General features: G+C 34.2%; 1 protein-coding gene across 3 annotated transcripts in view; it reads right to left on the reverse strand.

Moving 5' to 3' along the window:
• Positions 1 to 23,739, reverse strand: part of klar (klarsicht) — a 297,221-nt gene that overhangs the window by 165,126 nt on the left and 108,356 nt on the right. For all 3 annotated transcript variants that reach the window (XM_068763775.1, XM_068763773.1, XM_068763774.1), the window contains exons 2-8: positions 19,987 to 20,379; positions 18,219 to 18,339; positions 17,486 to 17,624; positions 15,594 to 15,794; positions 15,091 to 15,189; positions 14,001 to 14,103; positions 13,297 to 13,427 (exon numbers count right to left, since the gene is read on the reverse strand). In XM_068763775.1, the coding sequence (XP_068619876.1) occupies positions 13,297 to 13,427; positions 14,001 to 14,103; positions 15,091 to 15,189; positions 15,594 to 15,794; positions 17,486 to 17,624; positions 18,219 to 18,339; positions 19,987 to 19,996 (804 nt within the window). In that variant the 5' untranslated portion in view covers positions 19,997 to 20,379. The remainder of the gene's footprint in view (positions 1 to 13,296; positions 13,428 to 14,000; positions 14,104 to 15,090; positions 15,190 to 15,593; positions 15,795 to 17,485; positions 17,625 to 18,218; positions 18,340 to 19,986; positions 20,380 to 23,739) is intronic.

A 23,739-nucleotide genomic window follows, 5' to 3' on the forward strand; every position in this document is an offset into this window, starting at 1 on the left:
GTGACAGAGTTAACACTGGGAACGTGAATTAACTAACGTGGTAATTATATTAGAATTCAAAAGCAGTGTGAAGACAGAGACAAATCTCTGTTGAAGATAAGACGCAGTCGGAACTGTTGGCACATCTCTTTACGTTTTCAACGTGAAATAACATTATAAGTAAATATTGCGTTATGAATTTGATTCGATACAGTAAATACTTTGAAAGTAATAAATAAACAATATTGCATTATTACGTTCTAATTGTAGATAATATCGACTCCGCATTAGCTCTTTTCACGTAATTTAAAGATACTTACATCTACCGCTTCTTTTTTAAAGGTCATTACAACTAATACTTTATAACTTTTAACAATTGTTTACATTGCAAATTTACAATGACGTAAATGTACGTAGAAATCGAAAATGAAAACTACAATGAAGTACTGGCGTTATTAAATGGAAATAATTTAGATTTTCTAACTAAACTGCAAGTGAAAGTTTAGAACAGTTGGCGAAAACAGGCAAGTGTTCGGAAACGAGTTAATGCCTAAGCCACGAGCATGTGATGGGTAGCGAAGTAACGCCTGACCCTTCGGCCCGCTGCCGACGGTGGAAGATAGGGCCCCGCTCGCCGGTAATTGGGAATTAAAAGCTTACGAATGGTTCAAAGGAAATTTATTGCGAATATCTGTTTCATCTCCGCCGCATAATGTTTGATGCACGACATCTGAATTGACTGTAATATTATATTATTGGCTTTATAATGTGCTTATAGGGAACCCGTCCTCGTGGGAAATAAATAATTAAATGTTGGAATTGATTAACTAAAACATTTTTTCTCAATGTAATAGAATGAATTACACATGGTAGGTCTCTTTGAAGCTTGTCTAGTTGGTGTACCCACTGGGTCTTTTTAGTCACAGGCAATCTTGTTGATCTACCCATGCACTAGGTCTCTTTAGAAACAGATATTTTGATTGGTGCAGAAGTTAAGTATCTTTATTAAGACACCTTCTAGTTAGTGTGCTTACTAGGTCTCATTGGGAAGAGGCTATCTAGGTGGTGTACCCACAGGGTCTCATTAGGAAGAGGCTGTCTAGGTGGTGTACCCACAGGGTCTCATTAGGAAGAGGCTGTCTAGGTGGTGTACCCACAGGGTCTCATTAGGAAGAGGCTGTCTAGGTGGTCCAGCAGGTGCGTTAAACAGTAATGTCGAAATGTTATCATGTTCTATCACACATAGGAATTTTGTTCAATAACTTGTATCTCAAACACGATGCTGCTTAGAATTTTGTATTATATTTGGTAAAATGTAACATGGTGAAATTTGCATTCATCATGATATTTAAGATGTGTTGTTTATACAATATAATTAATTAAGTAAATAATTAAAATGTACAATTTATAAAATAATTTTATTTTATAAATTGTACCACAATTTTTCTGTAATTTATTTACTCAATCTATACACATGTACAAGTTCTTAGTGTTACAACACTAGAACGTGTGAAAATTACAATTATGGCTACATTTAATTTCCGTGGGTAGAGCAGATTTATACGCAAAGTCAAGATAACTGCTTTTCCCTAGCCATACCTCACTCGGGTTGCCGGAGGCTCTATAGGCGCGTATTGTGGGGAAATTTTTACCACATCACATTATCTCATGTTACGCGTTCAGCTTTCGACTGGCTTTCTAAATTTACAGGCAGATTATGGTACAGACAGCTTTGAACACAGGCTACGATGGTGGTAAGAGATTAACAACCACTGGTGATAAATTATTGGTTGTCGTATGATATTAACTCCAGTTATTAGATACGCAAATAGTACTTACTTTTTATCAGATTTAAATGAGAATAATTAATTTATCTAATACTAAGCGCAACAAATTACAGTTAAAATCACTGCATTTATAATTTTATTTCAGAATGAAAACAATGCTGGTAATTCTTGAGTAAAGAATATTATTAAAAATTTTCATAATCATTATTTTTGAATGTTAGTGAGTATTTGTACAAGAAAGTAAACGACATATCTCAACGAATTGCAACTTGAAATGACATTCGGCACGCCAGGAAGCGTGTAGTGCAGACGGCCGCATGAACCTGGCGTTCTGAAGCGGAGACCCCGGCAACCGCTGCGTAGAACGTATACCCAGAAGGCGCAATAGACGACTTTGTGAAGGTTATCTATCGGAAGACGTTGAAAGCATCGCTAACTGAGCTTATCACAAATCTATGGGAATTTATGTCCCATCGACGTCCTACGACTGAATTGATGATAGGATAAAGAAAATTGCGCGTTTTACTATAGAGCACGAGACGCATCGAGTATACGCACGAGTTACATATTAATCTCGTTGATTAAATCCATACAAACAATAGTACTAACAAACCAACCGTTTGCCGATAGCTTAATATTACAAAAGCCGCTCGCGCCCGCTCGGAGCGCGCGACAAATACGTTCCGCCCCACTTACTCAAATGCCGAAGGTGCAATTATAGATTATAAATACGCTCGATTTATTTTCGTGTAATAAATTTCTCGTGGACGCGGCTATCGGCAGCGCGCGCTACCAGAGGGCGCGATACTATCGCGCGTCGTCGCTCGGAGAATTATTGACCGACGTTCACCTACATCGCGCTAAACGACGGCTGCGAACTGTACCTCGGCTGCGCTTCGACAGTCTCGCACAATATTTACTTTGTAGTAAAACCCTAAGCCGATGACACGTCTGATACCACGCAACAATGTGATTACAAATGTGATGTTTCTCAGGATATTGTCAGCACTAATAATGCGACTCTCACATCTCGTTTAAATAACAAAGCTTTATAGGTGGAAGCTCGTAATTAGCGAACTGATTTCATTCAACATTTTTTTTCATCGAAACTCGCCAAAGTGTATTTAGTAAGTTTTCATTGAATATTAAACAGGTATTTATAAAATACTAATCATTTTAGTACTTAAATAAAAATTTATAAAAAGATGACGAAGGAATGAAAGTCAGAATATGTAATGTTTCTGCGATATAATTTAGAGTGAATTAGGGTTAGTTTATCCTTAATGTCTCTCTAAACAGCCGATTACAATCTTGGCGCAGAACATACTCGTGGTCGATTCGGAACGCAGCGGCCACGTCGAGGCGGTCACATTCACGGTAGATTTCTTCAACAATAATGGCGTTATCTCACGCGCAAAAACACTTTGCGGTGAGATCATAGACGGATACGAATAAAAAACGCCGTTATGCAGCCTCCTACATTTGAATAAAGGGGAACACCATGCTTTAATGATTTAGACAAGGCTAACTTAGCTCTTTTCTTTCTGTAAGAAGCAAAGTAAGCAACGATATAGAGAAGTACATCAAAAACGTTCTTAATTAGTCCACTTGTTACATTCATTGAAATGATTTATTAGAATACAAGTTACTCAGTTAGTAGTAGTAAATACAGTTTACTCGTAAGTCATTAATGACTCGTTTTTTCTATAAGGTTTTAATTTGTAACCAAAACAACATTTAAAAAAGTATATAATTTTAAGCACGAATAGTAAAAAATATTGATTAGTAATCGACCGCACTGTCTCTACAGCGACAATAAATCATGGCTATTTTAGATGAAAAAAGAAAAAAAAATACCTGGTGCGTTGTTGCGCCTAAATATTATAACTCTTTAACAAATTAAATATTACTATATTACTCTCTCCGCGATCGACTTTTAGATAAAATATGTCAATTACATTGTGTATCACCATTAAATATGTTTACCAAATTAATTAAAACATACGTTAATGATCAATTAAATAGCAAAAGTTTAAGATGTTTCTACTAAGTAAAGCAACAACTAATCGCATCATTGGTATGTCTTTTGTAAATGTTGGCTAAACATTAAAAAAAATTATGTTTCGATCACTTCAAAATCTGAGAGAAGCTTACTAAAAGCGTTTGTTAAATTTGTTATTTGTCTCAGCATCAAACACGTGTACCAGATTATGAAATGAGACGTTAATAATCTATGACAAAATAAAGCTGTACCATTATATGTTTATAGTCAATATGAAATTTCTTTAAAATTATAGACTTTAAAGAAATTATGTCTTGATCAATGCAAAACCGGAGAGCGGTGTCTAAGATGCTTTAGTTAGATTTAAAAACATAAATATAGTCGCATAAATCGCGAAGCGTGTCGCGGTCCGCCCGCGGGAGCGAAAGCCGCTACCGGTCGGGGCCGCACCATTACCCACTCGTTAATCACTTAGCCGCACTATCTCTACCGTTTGTTTACCGACGCCCGACAACGCACCTAATTTTGACGCAGTAATTACCGCCCGCTGTAGAACATCGTTTAGAAATCGATACGCCGAGACCGAGACATTTTCATTCGGACGAGACAGTTTTATGGTGTTCGGTTTCGACGATGAATAATGAGTTCCAGTTAATTTAAACGTACACGTCGGTTCGGATGCACAATCGCTCCGGAAACGTATTCTTATATATCTCTAGCTGTTCCTTGCCTGCTTCGAGTAGCGTAAAATAACAGAAACATTCATTTTTTTTAACTAGCGGCCTAATTATCCGATCCTTCAAATATCCTTGTGGATTGAATTCCGCAAAATCCAATCTTAGCTGACATCCACACGGCAAAAGGAAATAAATAGATTTTCTATACAAACGTTACTGGAGAAGAATGAGGAACGTGTTATAATGTATTAATTAACAAAAATAAAATTACCCGACTTTAATTCCTATACAGTATAACATTGAAAACGGTAGTGCAATAAATATAAAAACTAAAGCACTTATGTGCAATAGAATATAACAGTGTATCTATCTGTCTATAGTTGCTATGCTGCCTTGCGTACCTGTGGTATTTTTAATGGCTATTTTAACTTATACATATAAAATTGTGTCTAACAACTTCTTATACCCTTTTGCCATGATTGAATTTAAACTTTTAATTTGAAAAGAAAGGAATTCAAACTTTAATTTTTTATCACAAAATAACACAATATTTATTTTGGAACATATATATTTAAACAAAATATATGCTGAAAAAAATGGTTAACTCCTGTGATTAATTCTAACATATCTAGTATGTTAATGATTGTTTGAAGAAAAAACTATCTATTCAATAAGGAGCCAGGAACGGGGCCCACATCTCCATTACGCCAACGTTGTTTATTACAAGCTCAACTACCATTAACGGAATGACTACTTATGGAATTATGGGTGTAATCAAAGGCAATTTGAATATAACTAGTTACCTCGTTATATGGAATATTGAAAAATGTTAGATTTTAATACTCCAATTATATTCAAAACAAATTGTTCTGAAGATTAATTAAAAATAATACTTTGATAAATACTTATATACAAGTCGATATTTGGACCATGAAGAATAATGTCGTTGTCTAAACATTATATGCTGTGTGCATTTTTTTTAAATTTCTTTATTTTGACTAGCGTAAGATGTTTAACAACTCAACATTTATATGAAAGACGCAAGCAGAGATGATCGCTCAAAATATGCATGATAAAATTTCCAAGAAAACTTTTATTCGATATCTTGACATGTTATTTTTTGAGCATTGAGCATGATCGTCATCTTTTCAGCTATAGGAACATCAACTGCTAGACAAACTTGCTTAATAGTTTACGAAAAAGACCTATTTGAAACGGTCTGCAACTAACGTCTTCAGATGACCCTAACAAGGTCGTCTACGGATGGATTTTTTACTGCCCTTAGCGGAATGTGACCTTCACATCTTAAGACCTCAGCAGCTATTTTTTTTGCGCGCTACTTGGCTCACTGCCACTACAACTTGCCAATTCTATCGACTATCTCGGTAAGTTCCGTACGTCTATGGATCTCCTCAGAGCCGGAGAGGTAGCCCTCTCCGGTTCGTTAGGTGAATGGACTTGCCACTATAGCCTGAAGTGAGAGACCACGTTTCAGTGCATTAAGACATAACTAGTTAGTTGTAAACCTTCGTCTAAAGCTCTTAGGAATATTGGACGTAAAGATGTTCCGTAGTTGACAACGATAACTTAATTGTAAATGCAACAGTAATGGGATTAATTTAAAGGCCATGATTTGATTTTCTCTTCGATTATACCGATAAATTATAATAAATATCTCTTAAATCATGAATTAATTAGATAAAGAATAAAGATTGTTACCAACATCTTTTAGTGGGTGAGCATAAAAAAAAGTTAGTTACAGTTAAGTTGCCCCTGTTACATTACCGTGGTGAAGAACAATCTGAATAAACAAGAGTAGGTACTAGACTATTGATCTAACTAAGATTTTTGTTTACTCACAATTAGGTAGACAATTTAATTTAAGTTTACTGGACTTGACCATGTTAAAAGTAAATGAACTTGAAGTCTGAATGTCCGCGGGATAAAATAATAATGATAATGCTAAAAGAAAAGAGAAATTCTACGTTATTGATATGTGAAATATTCTATAAGGTAAAATGGTATTTGGTCTCATTCCATATACAGATAAAAAGGCGAGAGAAATTTAATGAATATTAATAACGAACTGTTAATGTGTTTAATAGTTCATCGCCAAGTTTCAAAACTATAATATGTCAATAAGATATCCGAATAACTGAATAAATCAAGCCTATAAGTTCATATTCAAAAAAATTATAGCTCATTTATAAAAATTTAAAAATACTATTGGTTTATTTCAAAAAAAATTTGAAAAAACGACGCCTTGTTGGACTTCAAAACACTGTTTGGTTAGAACTACATTGAGTCAAATTTAAAATTCAAAGAAATTTTAAAGAAAGTATAGGAAGTTATAATTTATTTCCTACTGTAACATGAATACGAAGAACTTCACTGTATGAAGGTTGTAGACGGTAATAAAAATATGTAAACAAACACTAAAATACACTTATGAGGAAATCGTGTAACAACATGAAGCGAAACAAGGATATACAGGGCACCGCTTTGATGTATCCAACGCAAGTATATTACTGGATTCTGTGTGCAGCCATACGTATTGCTTGCGCGCCTTACATAGCGCTTGTCAGTATGTTTAACAGAAACATTTACAAGAAACAGATCATTATTTTTATTATATTGACAAAGTATTTTTATTTGAGTGCCAATATGCATGCCGTTAAAATCGCAATTTAGGTACATATATACATGTACCAGTTTACTTCAATCGCATTGAAAAATTGTGATAACTGTAAAATTAAACGAATAGAGACTGTGCCAACTCTGAAATTAGTAACTTGAAAGTCTCTTCTCAGAGCAACGATATTTGTTTTACGTTATGTAAATGCAAAATCTAAAGAAGATTACAAAAATAACGTAGTCACAAATCTTTACTCAGACACTTAAAAACTATAATACCCTTTTTTGAACAAGACAATATATAAAACAAAATAATTAGGATAGATAAAATAAGACATTAGGACAAACCTAAAAATTAAACACACTGTAAAAAATAGGAATCTTCGTTGTAATGCTGAGCGGCCGCTACCCGCACCTGGCGACATTCCGCGACATTAGTTATGTCGTCGGTCCACCTTGCTACGCACGCTGCGTGTTCCGGCTTGTGGTCGTCACTGGAGGACACGAGCAATGTGCCCGCTGCCACTTCAAACGAACAATTGTTTAGACTACCTTGGTGATCATGGTTTTTCTGCAGATCTCATTTGGGATCCCTCTCTCTATTTCTCTCTGGGTGAACTTGAGACTTCAAAAGAGCTAGTATCCCGCAGAAACCTATTTGAGCAAGTCCAGGATTATAATGACAACGAAGAGCAAAACTGTTGCTTATCTTCTTATTTTTCATTTAAATCGCATCATTTAAATAGTAACTACCATAGATAAAACAGGGGAATGAAAAGCTAAGACGAAGCTAAAACAAAGAGCCGAAAAATAATGGTGAAATATAACGAAATCAACATAGGAAATAATCCTGGCAATACGTGTCAAATATTATTCGACACAAACGCTTTATTCCTGCAATATCACAAGAACCGATACAATACCAAAGAAATATTAAAGACATTTAACGAAACTAGGCCAGGTCGAATCACAATAGACTATAAAGATAGGCAAATACAATTTTACACGGCGCCTAATAGAATCCTACGCTCTCTCACAAGCTAATTAAGAACAGGCGGTGTCGGCAGAGTTATAGCAGCCATTTGTGAACGCGAGCTGCAGTCAGTTCGCGTTGCCTCAATAATGTGGTATTGATGTAGTGTTATTGCACACTATAAATTCGTTACGAACTTGAGAGCGCCTAATCGGTCCCGATTTATGGGACGGCTTCGCAGCCGCTTAGCGCCCTTACCGTGTTAGTACTTAACAAAATACCACAGACACTAGGGTTTTAATCTTAAAGGTTTCTTCGTACCATTAGTAAAGATCCATATTTATCTAATCATTGTCCTTCTCTTAAGAAAAAATACTATTATTTTTCAACTCTAAAGATAAATCTAGGGTTTAATTTCTCCATCAACTAGAAAGCGTGCTCTTTATAGTTTAAATTTAATAACTCTATATATAATCGTAAGATGCTTGAATTATCGCCAACATTAGTTTGTAAATAGTTTTTATAAAATCACTAGTATGAATGTATTTACTATATGATAAATTGGTTATAGTGATAAACAGGGTGGTAGGAGGAAAGACAAATAAGACTGCAAACTGAAAAGGATTTTTAGATAAAAATTTGTTTTTTCTTCTACTTTCGCAACACAATGTTTAATTTTAATTGTATCTTATGGATATAAAGTAATAACCTTATATTTACATGATATTTTATACAAACATTACATAATATAACTGTTAAAATGTGTTTAATGATAACTGTTTCAGCAGAATTGCCAAAATGTATTTCTCCGAATTAAATTCACCGTAAAGTAAAAGTAACTTAAACAAAAATTTACCTTATAAATGTATTATGTTAAAGACTAGAAAAAACTAGAAACAGTTATAAATGCGACGACTAGATATAATGCGGATCTAAATCTTAATGTTAATAGTGCAACAGGTCCTATACGGATTCCTAGTGTGAATAAAATAAATATAAACTTTGTTGCAAAAGGATTAAGTATCATTTTACAATAAAGCCTAATATAAATAAAGTGTGCGTAATGTGGGCTATGGGAATAATGTCGTGTCAACGGCTTATCATATCTCACGGCGGCGCGGCTTACTGCTCGGGCAGTATGAAATGAATGGAACACGTAGAAATAAAGTCTGTTAACATACACAGTATTGCTAGTACTTTAGTCAGCATTCCGTATAAAGGAATATAAAGATGAATAAAGGTGAACAATGTTATTGAAATGATATTTAATTATTTACGGTATTCCCCTATCGAAACGTTTTGCTAAAAAAATCGCCGTAGTGCTGGCCTGAGGCATGTGTGCGGTGAGACAGGGATAATGTGATTGACAACACGCACACGGGTCATTTATGTACAGACAGCTTGACTTTTGTTTACATCCTACGTCCTGCAGTCCACATATCTTAGAAGGTGACTAGCACTTAGGCACACACTATAGTACTTTTTTTTATTATCATTTAAATTTAATAAAAAGGAAATAGTATGAATTAAGTCTAAAGCGTTAAATAACTTTACGATATTGTTATATTAATAGTGATCGTAGAAGGCAATAGTTCTAAACGTTTAAGATTTACGTTTAAGACACAATCGCTCTTTTCTACCTTTTACGATCATCAATATTATCGTTATACCAACCGCAATTGATTGTTTGTGAATTTTACAATCCCGAAGACAAAAAGGAGATACAGAATATTTCTCCTTCTTCTTTTCAGTAGCTAGAGGCTCCCAAAGCAAGGCATAGGCCTCCCCAAAAAATCGCCACGAGGACCGGTCTTGTGTTATCCGAATTCAGTAACTTCAGTAACTTCCCGCGGTTTCAACTGTTCTTGGTCAATCTAGTGGGTGGCCTATCCACACTGTATCATCAGTTCATGGTCGGCACTCGAGAACCTTTCGGCCCCAACGACTTTCGGCACGGTATGTCCCTACTGCAGATCTTTTCATGTCTGATTCGATCTCGCAACAAATCTACAACACCGAGGTAGCAATAATGACCAAGGTATATTAAGAAGCCCATATATATATATATATATATATATATATATATAATATTCATAATTTAATATACTTATCGACATTACGAAAAATGTCTATGCATTAAAATTGTGATGCAGACAAGACTGTGAAATAAGGGTACGATTCTTCACATATCTTCATAAAAAAAAACTTTATTACACTAAACACACTGGCTACCAATTTTTAAATATTATTTAACACTTAAATATTACAAATTTTCTAGTACTAGGTCAGACAGGTAGTGGTGTTGGTGACTCAAGACTTTTGAGACTATTTTAAGGTGTAACGATTATGGATAATTTAAAGTATATAAACAAGAGTGTACGTGTATTTGAGGAAATAATAAAACTAGAAAAAAATGAGGAATGTGAGCCTGGTGGTTCAGCATAGCACTAAGCCCACAAGTGATTGGACATCACTAGTTGTGGTTCAACCCATGTCATGTATTGAAAGCAACGACGATAATTGTAACATCGGTGTCCATAAATATTGATAGAAATCATATAAAAGAAATGGGTATACCTTAGGACCAAAAAAAGGAAAGGTATAAGACATCCATCTTTTGGCAGTCATGGTACGTAATTAATGATACTTTGTACCCAGAGCTTCGAGTAGTTTGATTTCCATTTGTGAAAATAAAATACTAAGTAAATTAAGGAAATTTAAAAAGAACCTATAGCAAACAAAATAAACATTATTCGGATGTTTTGAGTGACAATCTTTAAGTCATACCGATTTTGTCAGTCAGACAAGGAACCCCTTTAATATTGGTTGTGCCTATTTTGGCCCTCGTGATAAATAAGCTAACCAATACTATGTTCCAAATCCAAGTGACGATCTTAAACACAATATTACTAATATTGGTATAATAATCGGCGAAGTTCTCACATATTACCTTTTTATTTGCTATACAAATGCAAGACCTCTGACATTTCTCGCAATTGTTGATACTATATGAAAGCTAAGTATAAGCGGTAAGAAGGGATACAAATCCCTTCGGTTATTATGATGTTTGTAGATTTAGTATTAAGATGGTAGAAGAGTTGTAATTTTGCTTTGGTGTAACATTGTTGCCATTCCCCAAAAGTACTAAAATGCACTGATATTAATACTCCCACGTTAAATGGAAGCATCTTTCAACTGCCCATTATTTTCATTATAAATTAACCAGTTATACTTCATAGGTAGGTTTAGTTAATAAATGTTAAAAGATTGTAATGTCAAACAAAATATCCAATAATATAAATATCATATATCAAAAGCTTGAACTTCGGTTTCAACACTTTATTACTTACATCGTAAAATGACAAGCAGCAGTAAGATTTTAATTCACATTTTTTTAGTTTAATCAAAGTAACTTTATCATTTTATAATAACAAACAGAAGAACTTTGATAGTAAAAATTACAGAATTTTATACATGTTTTCTTATTATTTTTGTACTTGCGTGGAAGATTCCTGGCAAACTAATAAATTACTATGTGCACAAAAAAAATGTTTGACTGACATAAATTTAGCAAAGCACAAGAATACTCGGTCCGGACCAACCATTAGCTGATACTAAAAATAACTAAACTTCAAACCCTTTATCTACGAACTGTATTTTTAGACCAATTAGTGATAATACAAATGAGGCGACGCGGTCGCACTTTAAAAGGTGAGCGATAACAACAAATCTTAACAATAGTGTCCTTCGTAGTTTTGTAACAGAATGTCCTGCGCAAACCACAACTAAGGATAAGACCTTAAAATGGTCTTAAAATGAAAGAAACGAATGCTTCTTATAGATTAGTTACTTCTTGTAGTTTTCGTCACTTAAATAGCCCGTCAACCTCCGACAAAAAATGCAAACTATATACAATCAAACAATTATTCTAATGTTGTATTATCATGTTTGATCGGATTAGATATAATGCAGAAACGTACCCGACAGGGAAACAGGATATTTTATACCAGAGCACTACCACTCATTTGTACATATGACAATTAGTAATATCATAATAAAATGTATTTTTTTAAGGTTGCATTATAGAACCATAAAATTTACAGATATTAAGGTCTCAAGGGGAATTAATGTTTGTTTTATCATGACAAAACATTCAATTATGCATTTCATTTGATGTTAAAAGATTAAACAGGCTTCGTTATTAATACGAATTAGCTTTAAATATGAAATACATTGCAACGAAGTCACAAATCCATACAATTAAAATGTTAGATATGATATTACTTTATCATTTGATATAAGGATCAAGAAAAGGATTTGGCAGATATTAAAGGAGTAAAATTAAATAATAATGACGATCTATATTTTTATAATACTCAGAACATCTATTACATTCGAAATCTTTAACAGAAATGTAATTGAAAACCATAAAATCTATTGGCAAGCAACGTGTCAAATGTAACTTTGTTTCATCTATATTTAATAAATAAAACTAAATGTAAAAATATGAATTGTAAATTGAAAAAAATATATACTTATTTTGCGAACCATTTTTCTGTTCAATATATATTTATAATTAGTTGTCCGCCCACTTTGGGTGCCATTTCCGGATATAATTTCATATAATCCATTCCTGGTAATTATAACCTGACTAAAAATATTTATATTCTTATATATATTCCTTTTTCTTTTATATATATTCCAGACAAGTTTATTTCTAGATTAGATATACTTTAAAAATATGCATAAAGATGGTATAAATCTTTCCATAGATATTATCTGTACTAGTTTGTTCTTTAAGTACAGAAAATTGTGTTTAAAAAATTCCGGTATTGAAACACCTATAATGTTTAAAGGATAACCTTTAATTGATTGTAATCTTCTTCAAAACTATTATTTATCTGAACCTTAAAACTTGAATTAATACATAATAATATAATAAATCATTTACAAACCAGGTGATGCTTACTGAACAAACTGTATTTTGAATAGAATATATTTTCTGAGGCTGACATCCTTTCTAACGATCGGATATTTTTCGAGAAGAGATCACGAAGTACAAGAATGATAATAAGCAATTGCATAATAAACTAACACTTTTAAATAAAAGAAGAAAAACCTCTTATTAATTTTATCTAGTATGTTTGATTTTTTTTGTATTATCTACATTTTTATGAATAGAATAAAAAATCCGCATTTTCGATATCGATTTATTTCTTAAATTTACTGAAGAGCTGAACATACCTGATGTTCCTTCAGTTTCCTGAGCAGGTCGTGGTAGGGCGCAGAGCAGATCGCGCCGAGCGATGGCGGCGGCAGTCGGCCTTCCATCACGTGCAGCCATCGGCGCAGGCATCGTAGCTCGTGAGCGGGATCTAAAGTTAAAGTCAAATGTCATCAGGACAATGTAGTCAGGAAAGTTGTGGTCATGAGGTTCATTCGACATGCATTTCCTTTCCATAGATAATATATATGGATATATACATATATATACTATACACAGGGCGATTGATTATACATATAAAAGCTTTTAATGTATAATTCATTTACTGTTTATTAAATGTATGGCACCTTTCTAAAAATCAATGATTTCAGATATTATAAATAACGTAATGATAACATAGCATGAAGAGCTTTTTCACAATTCGACTTACTACATATAAAAATTAATTATTGTCTACTATCTGTACCTACAGACATTGCACTGTCAGAAGTTTCTGTTCCCGTCGAATAGATAAAAAAAATAATGTAACATATTTCAGAGGGATTACTTTATATCGGGTAATTGGTAATAGATGTAAAAGCTGTAATGCTTTTTACTAACAAATTTACAAATAAACTATACATTGGCTCCTTTAAAGCTTTTTCAAATATAACCAATCAACCTATATACAATCGAACAAAAATATTATAGATATAATTGTTACAATAAAACAACGTCTTCTTACCAACTGTATCCGAACAATCCCCTTCGTTCTGCTGCTGTTCAGGATTCAGTAGGTGCTTGAGACTCTCCCACTTCACGTTCAGGTGTTCCATTCGCCATGTCACCTGCAACAACGTCATGCAGGACATTAAAAATAAAATATTATGGTATTTTATTTTATACGCATCTTTAATGACTATTGGTTACTTAATTTTACAACGTATTATTATTCGCACTACAGTTTGCGAAGAAACATGCATTTATAAATATAAAACTAGACATGGAATATAATTTCGTAGTCGCTTCGTAGGTTTTCACGAAATGTATTATTTTTTTTCTTATATACAGATTACAGAATTATAGCATAACAGCTATCGATGATTGATTTTATCATTTTACAATGCGAGGAATATACAAGAAATTCTTCAATGTGCTTAAATAGGCGCAAATGTATTTGTTTAAACCTTCTTTCCTTTTAAGTTTCATAAAGGAAATGTATATGCTTCTAAAATATTAAAAATAACAATGGAACTATTTAAAGTACCGTAGACAAAACTTAATCTTATGGTAACACGGCATGTATCAAGTTTTGATAAAAAAAATCAAATAGAATAGTTTAAACTAAAAAAAGCGATTTGCTAACACCGCGATGTCGTCAATTAGCTTTGTTTTAAACCTAATAGAAGTAGAGCCTATAATATAAAGACATTTTCTCGCTGTGAAAGTCGATGGTTTATTCGTTGTACATATGCATGATTATCAATGTCGTATGGATCACTGTGGAAGCTTCACAACGCTGCCGTATACGCCGCACAGGCCGCTTATCGGTAAGCCGTGTCTTTTTCTTTTCTTTTTGTATGTTCTTTATACGTAGTATGTGATAATAATCTCTTTCTCGTACGGATTCTTGGTAAGCACGTGACAAGAAAAAAATCCCAACTGAGCGGCACTTAACCGTTGTCGCGAACAATAACTTTGCCGTGACATGTACAAACTTGCACGTTTTCTTAGCCATACATTTAACTGATGCCGTGGTCAAGAGGCCTTAAGGATATATCTTATTAATCTTAAATTCGTTCTGTTATCTATTATTAATTACAATAACCGCTTACCTCAGCTCCCGCCTCCGGAATGCGCTCAAGTATGGCGGAAGCTTGCTCGATAAACTTAGTGCGGCGTGGTTCCACGGAGATCAGTTCCGACATGCGGTTCTGTAAATTAAACACTCCATATTAAATATCCCATTTGCTGTACTATTACATCGACGCGGGCTTTAATATAAATGCTTTACTATGAATGAAAAGTGTGTCTAATGTATATAAAATATTTTTCTATAATTAATTATATAAAGTATTTTTCGGTTACACTTGCTATAGTGCTAAAGAAACAGCTGTATCGCGCCTTAGTAAAACGCAGCAGGCGGACTCCAGATACAAGTAAATTTGTGAAATCTATATGAACAAAATGAAAATTATTCAGAACAAAAATTATAATTAACTTGAGATTTAATTATTGGCAACCTAGCTAAGATCATCGCAAAATACTGAATTCGAGCTGGTTCCAACTGGTGGACATCTTAGAGCTGATATGATGATAAATTATAAGAATTGCTCACCTTTCTCAATTTTCTGCTGGCCAGATTTTCAGGAGTAGAGTATATTTCTTCCTGTACATGTGTGAGCCACTGGCATAACTCTGAGAACTCTCCCTTGAGCTGGCTAAGTGACCACTGCCGGTTGGCACCAGACATCGGATTAAGTAGCCGGGGTCCACCTTGTACGGACCAGTTATGGGCTAATAGTTCGCCGTTTGCCTCCTGCAATAAAAAAAAATCTCTTTTACGTCGTGAAGAAAGTTACAACTCATATACAGAATGATTGGTTATAGGTGTAAAAACTTTAAAGGGTGGAAGTACAGCTCGTTAGTTGTCAATTATTAAAAATAATCAAAATGTTATCAGATATAAAACATAAAGTAAGCATAATATAATAAGAAAAAACTTCATTGGAAAACGTCAAAAATAAATATAAAATAAAAAATAAAATAAAAACAGGAACTTTTAACAGAGTTCTAATTGAACGTAACTTATTATCTATTTATTTTTTTAATCTATTTTATTTTTTACTCTACTCTGCTTCGCAAGGTGTTATATACAGTTGTGGAAAAGAAGCAGGAAGAAATTCCACATTCTCGCTGTTGTGGGTGAAAATAGGTAGGAATGCATTGACGCTTTAAAACTTTTACACCTAAAACAAATCAACCTATATACGATCGTCGGTAAGGTAAATGATTTGCCTATCGATAGCCTATTCGCTATTTTTAAAGAACTCACGTCATACTTATGCAACGATATGTTTATCGCGATTCTTATCGCGTAATGCAATGAACAATAGTACAGTATTTACGGACCAGTGAAATGTGCACAAATACGGATAAATCGACGTTTAGTTACAGCTTTACAGCTTGGAGACTTACCAAAACGTTAAATAAATAACGGAATAACCAAAATGCTAGTGGAAATGTAAGCTCCAAATAAATGAATCAAAGAAATATACACAACATAATGTATTATACTTATTTTTGATAGGAGAAGTTAGATAGTTAAGTTTTATGGCAATTAATAATTTATAAAATTAAAGATTATATGATAATTTATTAAAGATTCCCCGGGTTTGGCATGTGTATGGCACAGGTGTTTAGGTGGTTAGGTGTTCACAAACTTTGTTGTTTTAAGAAGCAAATTTCGGGGACTGTCTCAAGAATCGTGGTAATCTGCTTAAGTGAATGTATAATAATGATGTTATTTAGCAATCCGGTGAAATAAGTAATATATATTAACTCTTGAGCTTTGTTATTGTGAAAAGATCCGGTTTAAACGCCCTCAGCTTTGTTCTACCTCAAACCCGACGAAGATGTAAATGACCACGGCTAAATGCCATCATTTGTCTATGACATTAACTTGACCTAATGTTTCTATGTCACTCGTGGGGCAGGGAGCGCCCATAATGTGTTACCATCCCAATCTGTCTTAAGAATCGCATTTCAACTCGTTCGACGTCTTCCCTATTTATTTCATCTCTGTCATTATCGTATTTCGTCAGAACTGCTTAGAACGACATACCAGATGCCAGTCTATTCTACTCTAGGGCTTTCCTCAGTGTGTGTTGAATGTTTGATATGCTGGAAGATCAGAGCCTTGTTGCAACGTTCCTGTAGATCAGCGTTGGTGATTTTCTCGGGCAAGTATATACCGACAATTCGGCGGAGGCAGTGGTTCACGAAAACTTGTAATTGGCGAGTTATGTCCTATATGGCTTTCCACGTGTAGAAGTTGGATCGAAATATTATGAGCTTAATTCTCCAATTTTCGTGATTACAGTAAAGCGGCGTACAGAGGCGGTGGTGCGCAAAGGTTGATCTCGCCTTGGTAATTCTTGAAATGGTGACAGCTTCAGTTTCTCCTGTTTCTGGCATTAAAATATGTTACAAATGTGAGATTTTACAAACCTTGCAAGAATCGATGATCTGATTATCCATGATGTAGTCATAGTGGTGCTGCAACAAAGGCCATAGATCATCACCAGCGCTGCCGCCGCTCGCTGCTGACCCCCAACTTCGTCGCCAAGCCTCTCTACACGGCTCTTTCCTGAAATAAATAATTAAAAACAACATTAAAGGCCTGTTTATACATGTATAATCAAAACTGCAATCACGTTTCACATTATGTTGAAAAATCTTGTTAAATTCTTGTTACCCTGCCGTAGATATCTGACAGATTTTTAAAGGTACATTGGCTAATCAAGGTTTAACCTGCTATTTTAATTTTTACGTCAGTGAAACTACGTTCTTGTTTTTCTCGTGCATCTTTTTTGTACCAAATTAAATTCATAATTTTTTCTTAATTTCAGCGTAAAATTTAAGACGTGGCTTAGCCATGTAGTGTCCTTAGATAATTAGAGACGCGATGTGATGATTAGCTTGTCAAGCTTTTGATATCTCGTTAATAAAAGAAAGACTCTACGGAAAAAACGATTTCAGCTGTTAAAGCTATTAATTGATGATCAAATGGAAATTAAAAACAATGTTATGTCGAAGCGTTCTAGCAATACAAATCATACCAAACAATGATTTAGAAGAAATAGTCCGAAAATTCAAATTAGATAGCCAGGAATTATTTATTTTCAGTAGGACAAATTATCAAATGGTGGCGTGCTGGTAATTAAATAAATTTCGTGCTAACCTCTTCTTAGTAAGACTATGGTAGGGCCGCTCGAGTTGGTCGCAGCGTCCGCCAGGCGGAGCCGGTGCGGTTCCGAGCGATGACAACGAGAAACTGCTCTTCATTGCAGAGTGTTCGAAACCTGCAACGAAACAATAATGCATACAGGCATATACATATATAAGTCATATGTGGAAAATCTTTTTAAGGGGTTGAATTTATAGCTCATTTGCTGTGGATTAATATATCGTAAACCCTATCAAAACTCTATAGCCTTAATGTAACGAATTATAATGTAGCGCTTTAGGCTAAGTCTCAAATAGTCGAAATTATATTTTATAATACTCTTATGTATGCACGACCTGCCAAATTACTGTATATTGATGGAGGAGTACGAGACTATCAACGCGCACATTATATACAAGATGATTGGTTTTAACATAAAAGGAATGAATGTATAACTCATTTGCTTTCAGTTTATCTATTTGTTTATAAAAATCAATGGTAAAGGAAATAATAAATATTGCAATGTTAATATAGTAAAAAAAAATCGTTATTAAAATTCGCACTACTACGTATTAAAATTAATTATTGTTTACTATCCCTCCTTTTATACCAATCATCCTCATCATACAGGTGTAACGCCCGTTGGAAAATAGTCCATACGAAAATAGTAGTACGCCTTTTTTTTGGTCTGACTATAACAACACAGTCTCAAATTTTTTAAGAAAATCATAGAATCACTAGTTTAGTTTTGTAGTCTATCGTGTTACTTCATTGTCTAACGAGCAACAAAAGTTTGGAGATACCCATAACCCAAGTTTAGCACCGGGTACCGTTGTTATTAAAACGCTAAAACACAAGCTACATTTTGCAATACTGCATTGTGACAATGAACGTAGTGTTATAAGTAAATAAACATTTTTTGCCAAACAAAGTACTATAAAGGTTTAGGGATATTAACTTGCCTGTCTGGCAATCAGATTCCACAAGCTTGGGATATAACTCAAGTTTAATTTAATATATCTTCAGTAACTTTACTCATATATTTAATAAGGATGTTAACTTATTAATGATGTTTTTCAGACCTTCTATCGGATTAACTTAAATTGCCTATCGCAGTGGTTATAGGTGTAAAACTTTATCATTGTTAATTATCTTTCTCTACAAACTGTACCAGAAGTTATTGGCCAGATTGAAATATATATGATATTTCAGTGGAAAAAAATGAATATAACATATTTTGAAGTGAGGACTTTATACAAAAATATTTTATGTGTTATAAACTTCTATTTCAAAGAAACCATTAGACCTATTTATACGCAATAAAAATGACAAACAAATGAAAAAAAGATCATCCAATGTTTACTTAAACCTGTATTCCGAGAACATCGACAATCAATAGGCTGGTTCGAGATTTTTCGACCGCGATAGTGTTCCAAGTTCCCGGAAACCTTTTAGAATATGAGAATGTTCATATTTTACGTGATATTCTTGTGTAAAAGTTCATAGTGGCCCGTAATCAAGACAATAAAGGACCTTTACAGAACTCAGAATTGTAACCAAAGCGTTATTTTCAAATATATATACAGTTAAAAGTTTAAAAATGTAATACATCCTGATCTACTGATATTTTAAATTAAATGGGGATGTTCTGGCAGATTGTCTTTTACTGTCCTCGAGTGATTAATATAATTGATTCAAAATGGAAAACTATGTATACAAATTAAGATGAAAATACTTTTGTTTAAATAATTTATTACTATAAATATAGAAATACTATACTCACTCGTAGACATCTTGATTCGTTTTACAGCGGGAACTTCTAAAATAATCAATTTACTGCTAAATCAACATTAGCATTCCCGAGGTCGTTTGTACTTTCCCATCAATCTCTGTTCTCTTTGTACTTCGGAGGGTGTTGTTTCGAAATCAACTCGATGTTTATAGTTAAAGTCTAAATTGCTTCGTTTTTAAAAGAACTACAGCGACTAGAATCGTTTATTTTTAAATAATAAGTATAATAAATAGCGAATCGGTCTTGATCATGTAATCTTGCGGGACTCATGAATTTGAAGCGTGCCTGGGGTGTTTTGGTTCAGTGGTCGGTGGTCACATTTTGGGTTCTTCTCGTCTCCTGTGCCTTCTTGTTCTTAAAAGTAATTTTTTCTCGGGTCGGATTCTGAAAAGAGAAAATACATAAATTATTATTTATTTCCGTTTATACTCCGAACAATTGTGCACCTACCCAACCAATCTCGATTTAAATATACAGGTAACTACCAATTGATGACAGAGTACAAGCACAGGACGATATAAATTACTTAACTTATAAATAAAAACAATTTAAACTCACAGTTACTCAACTAACCAAAGAGAGGGCTACATTTTGGTTTTCCCTTTGAGATCGAACCGGGAATGAGGTTTGTAGACGAAGGTAAGCAACATATTCTAGTAGATTGGAGAGTTAAAACAACAGTTATATGACGATATAACGTGCAGAACGGATAGTCGATGGGGTAAAGTTCTGGCGTGAAGATCATGGGTCGGCTAGCACATCGTGGGGCATCCACTCTCAAGGAGGATAGACGACCTGGTGAGTCGCTAGACGTAGGCCACTTCCAACGGGTAAAATTGGAAATCTTCAAAGGAAGGTTTATGTTTAGAAGTGGGCTTCATACGGCTAAAATGATGATTAGCAAAAATAATATGATAACCAAGAAAAAACTGCCAGTGAACAAAATCGGACAAAGGTAACGAAGGCTCTCCATAAATAACTCATTTTGACTATTATGATTGATGGCCCTCCCAACGCCATTACACGTCTTGCGCATCACAAGCACACGTTAAAGCCACAAGTTTCACTTTCACCGAAATCAAATCGGTGTATCGTTTTCACTTTGCTTCGGCGGCAAGGGCATACAATGTTACTAAAGGAAAGCAACAGTTGCCGCCGCAATTTTCCAAGTTTCACACCAATTTACTGATTTACTAGACAAATCGCCGAGGCACGAAGCGCTGTCGCTGTAGGCCCATCAGTTTACGATATTGGTCAATAAGGGATAAGAGTTATGCTGCCTTCTTATAGCAAAAGATTTATTCGATCATTTTATTCGTGAAATGCCGTTTGAAATCTAAAATCCATTTGTTGTTTGTGGACGTTTTCTCGTGTTGTTTTTAGGGCACCGTTCGTCGATACTATAGGCTTGGTGGAACGGAACCCGCAACTTATAATTTGCATAGTGTAAAGTATTACTGAATTTTATGTTTGCACTAAGCTCTAGAGCTCCTTCAGAAACACTAGTTTAAGTGTTAAATAATTCGTCGGATAGGGATCCGCAAAGTTCTTAGTTCGCTCTGTCACTAGATCAGCAATATTTTATATAAATATATAAATAGATAAAGTTTTATACAACTGACAAAATTAGGGCTATTCATACTTATCTTTATTAGTGTTAAAGGAGAATTTTTCCTAAATGTACAAGGTATTCTGCCCTTTTTAGGAGGTGGATAGGGTTAAGGGTGACCCCTACACTCTAAAACACATTCGGTGCTCAACCTTTGCGGTAGTGTGAGAGACCGCGATGATTCCATTAGGAACTTTTTATTTATACTTCATCATTATCTTAATAATTTCAGCCGTTGGACACCTTTACTGCGGAACATAGCAAAATAGATTTCCAATAGGACCGGTGAGAAGCGGCCGGCATCGTGTTCCGACTACCTTAACAAAGTTGTGTGTCCACTTTGTGAACGTCCTACGCAGCGCTTGCCGGTGCGTGGTCGCCTCTTTAGATACTTTTTTTTAATTTCCAGTAACGTCATTCAAAGGTCCGAATATCATTACGTTACTTTATATTAGTTCAATAACTACATAAAATGATAAACAACTAAATGTTATATTTTTAAACATTACATTGTGACGATGTACTGTGATATAGTTCCATACCATCCCTATCAATTAGGTAACGGGAACAAACAATGAAACTGTGCAGTAGAGTATAGTAGAAGCGAAGATGATGACCCTAACGGATCTAACAAAGAAAACGCACCGAGTGACGCCGGCGGTCGGAAAGCGGCGGTTCACACGCCCCTGACACTGATTATAACGTACGACGACAGGAACGCTGATAACCGTTGTACTGCGCCCACTTAATACTCTTATTGATTATGTCGTTTAAGCGAGCAATCGATTTATGACGAAGTCATGTTGTAAACTTTATATCTGATTTGTAAATACTCCTATAGAGGTGTACTTGTTTTAACAAACACCATTCGAGACACATTTTAAAATAGAATGGAATATTACATTAGAAGGCAGTTTTAAAATGCGTATTATAATTTTGTAAATGGTATCTTAACCTTATAAAATAAATAGAATAAATCGTGTTGTCACAGAAGTACCACGTTTTAAAATTTATCACAATTACTTTCAACCGTAACTGTGTGATATATAAGTAAAATTTTTATTGAATAAAACGTACATGCTTAAAAAAATCAAAAGTAACAGGACAACTGCTGTCACACGTTCCGTCTTAAACTTTCGTCGTTACGTCTTAATCTTTATAAAGTACAGAACTTTTAAGGAACGATTTAAAAAATATATCACTTTCAAAGTTTCTTGACAAAACAATTGAAATATATCTCAATCAAAATAAAGAAAATGCACTTGGGCAGCAGTGTAGGCCAAGTCATAAACATACTATTTCTAATAAAATACCTTCTAATTATATTACTCATATAACATTACAACTTGAGATTATCTATACGACAGTTATCCGAGTTATGCAGAAAATTAGAACCTGCTCACTAACCTAGAGAACGCAGGAAAAGGGCCCAATTGACCCCCGACAGATCTTGTACGACTATTTAATCTGTCTACTTCACAGTAACGGTAAATGCGCCGGAGCTTAAATTTATGACTAAGATAATGGTGCTACGTGACCAGAGGTGTGGGGAGACAAGACGGCCGATATAGGAACGCCAAGAATATAAGACCTGCAACCAATAAACACGACCACGCTACGTGTTAATGCAAATACGACCTCGAAATAACAAAAGCAACGGCAAGTTAGACATACATTTTAATAACGCCCGTGCAAGATTGGTAGTAAAAGAAACTTTATAGAAACAAATCCGATAGAAGCAAACAAAAAGTTGATTGGTCTCAGAGAAAGTTAACATATTGACTTAAATATGTAAGGAAATAACTGACGATCATTCGCCGGAGTACTCGTGTAATAATGATAAATGACTTGTTTAATTTAAAGCGTACAAGAATTACGTCGTGTTGTACTCGTCGAGATTACGCCGTGCGAAACTGTAATACAAAAACACTTGTACAAAAAAACGGAAGATTTATTCAAAACTTTCGCTTTACAAACAGTTAACAACGTAATGATGAAAAATTAATTTTTAATTTATTTATAATTGATTCTACATGCTATTGAATTCAAATGTTCAATTCATCACAATCCAAAACTGTACGTAATGTAAATGTATTTTACAATTAAAATACATGATTACGAAACCGTCTTTTATG

This window comes from Battus philenor, unplaced genomic scaffold (assembly GCF_028537555.1).
Source record: "Battus philenor isolate CCGP_79_NKW_IND1 unplaced genomic scaffold, ilBatPhil1.0.hap1 SCAF_18, whole genome shotgun sequence".
Classification (NCBI taxonomy): domain Eukaryota; kingdom Metazoa; phylum Arthropoda; class Insecta; order Lepidoptera; family Papilionidae; genus Battus; species Battus philenor.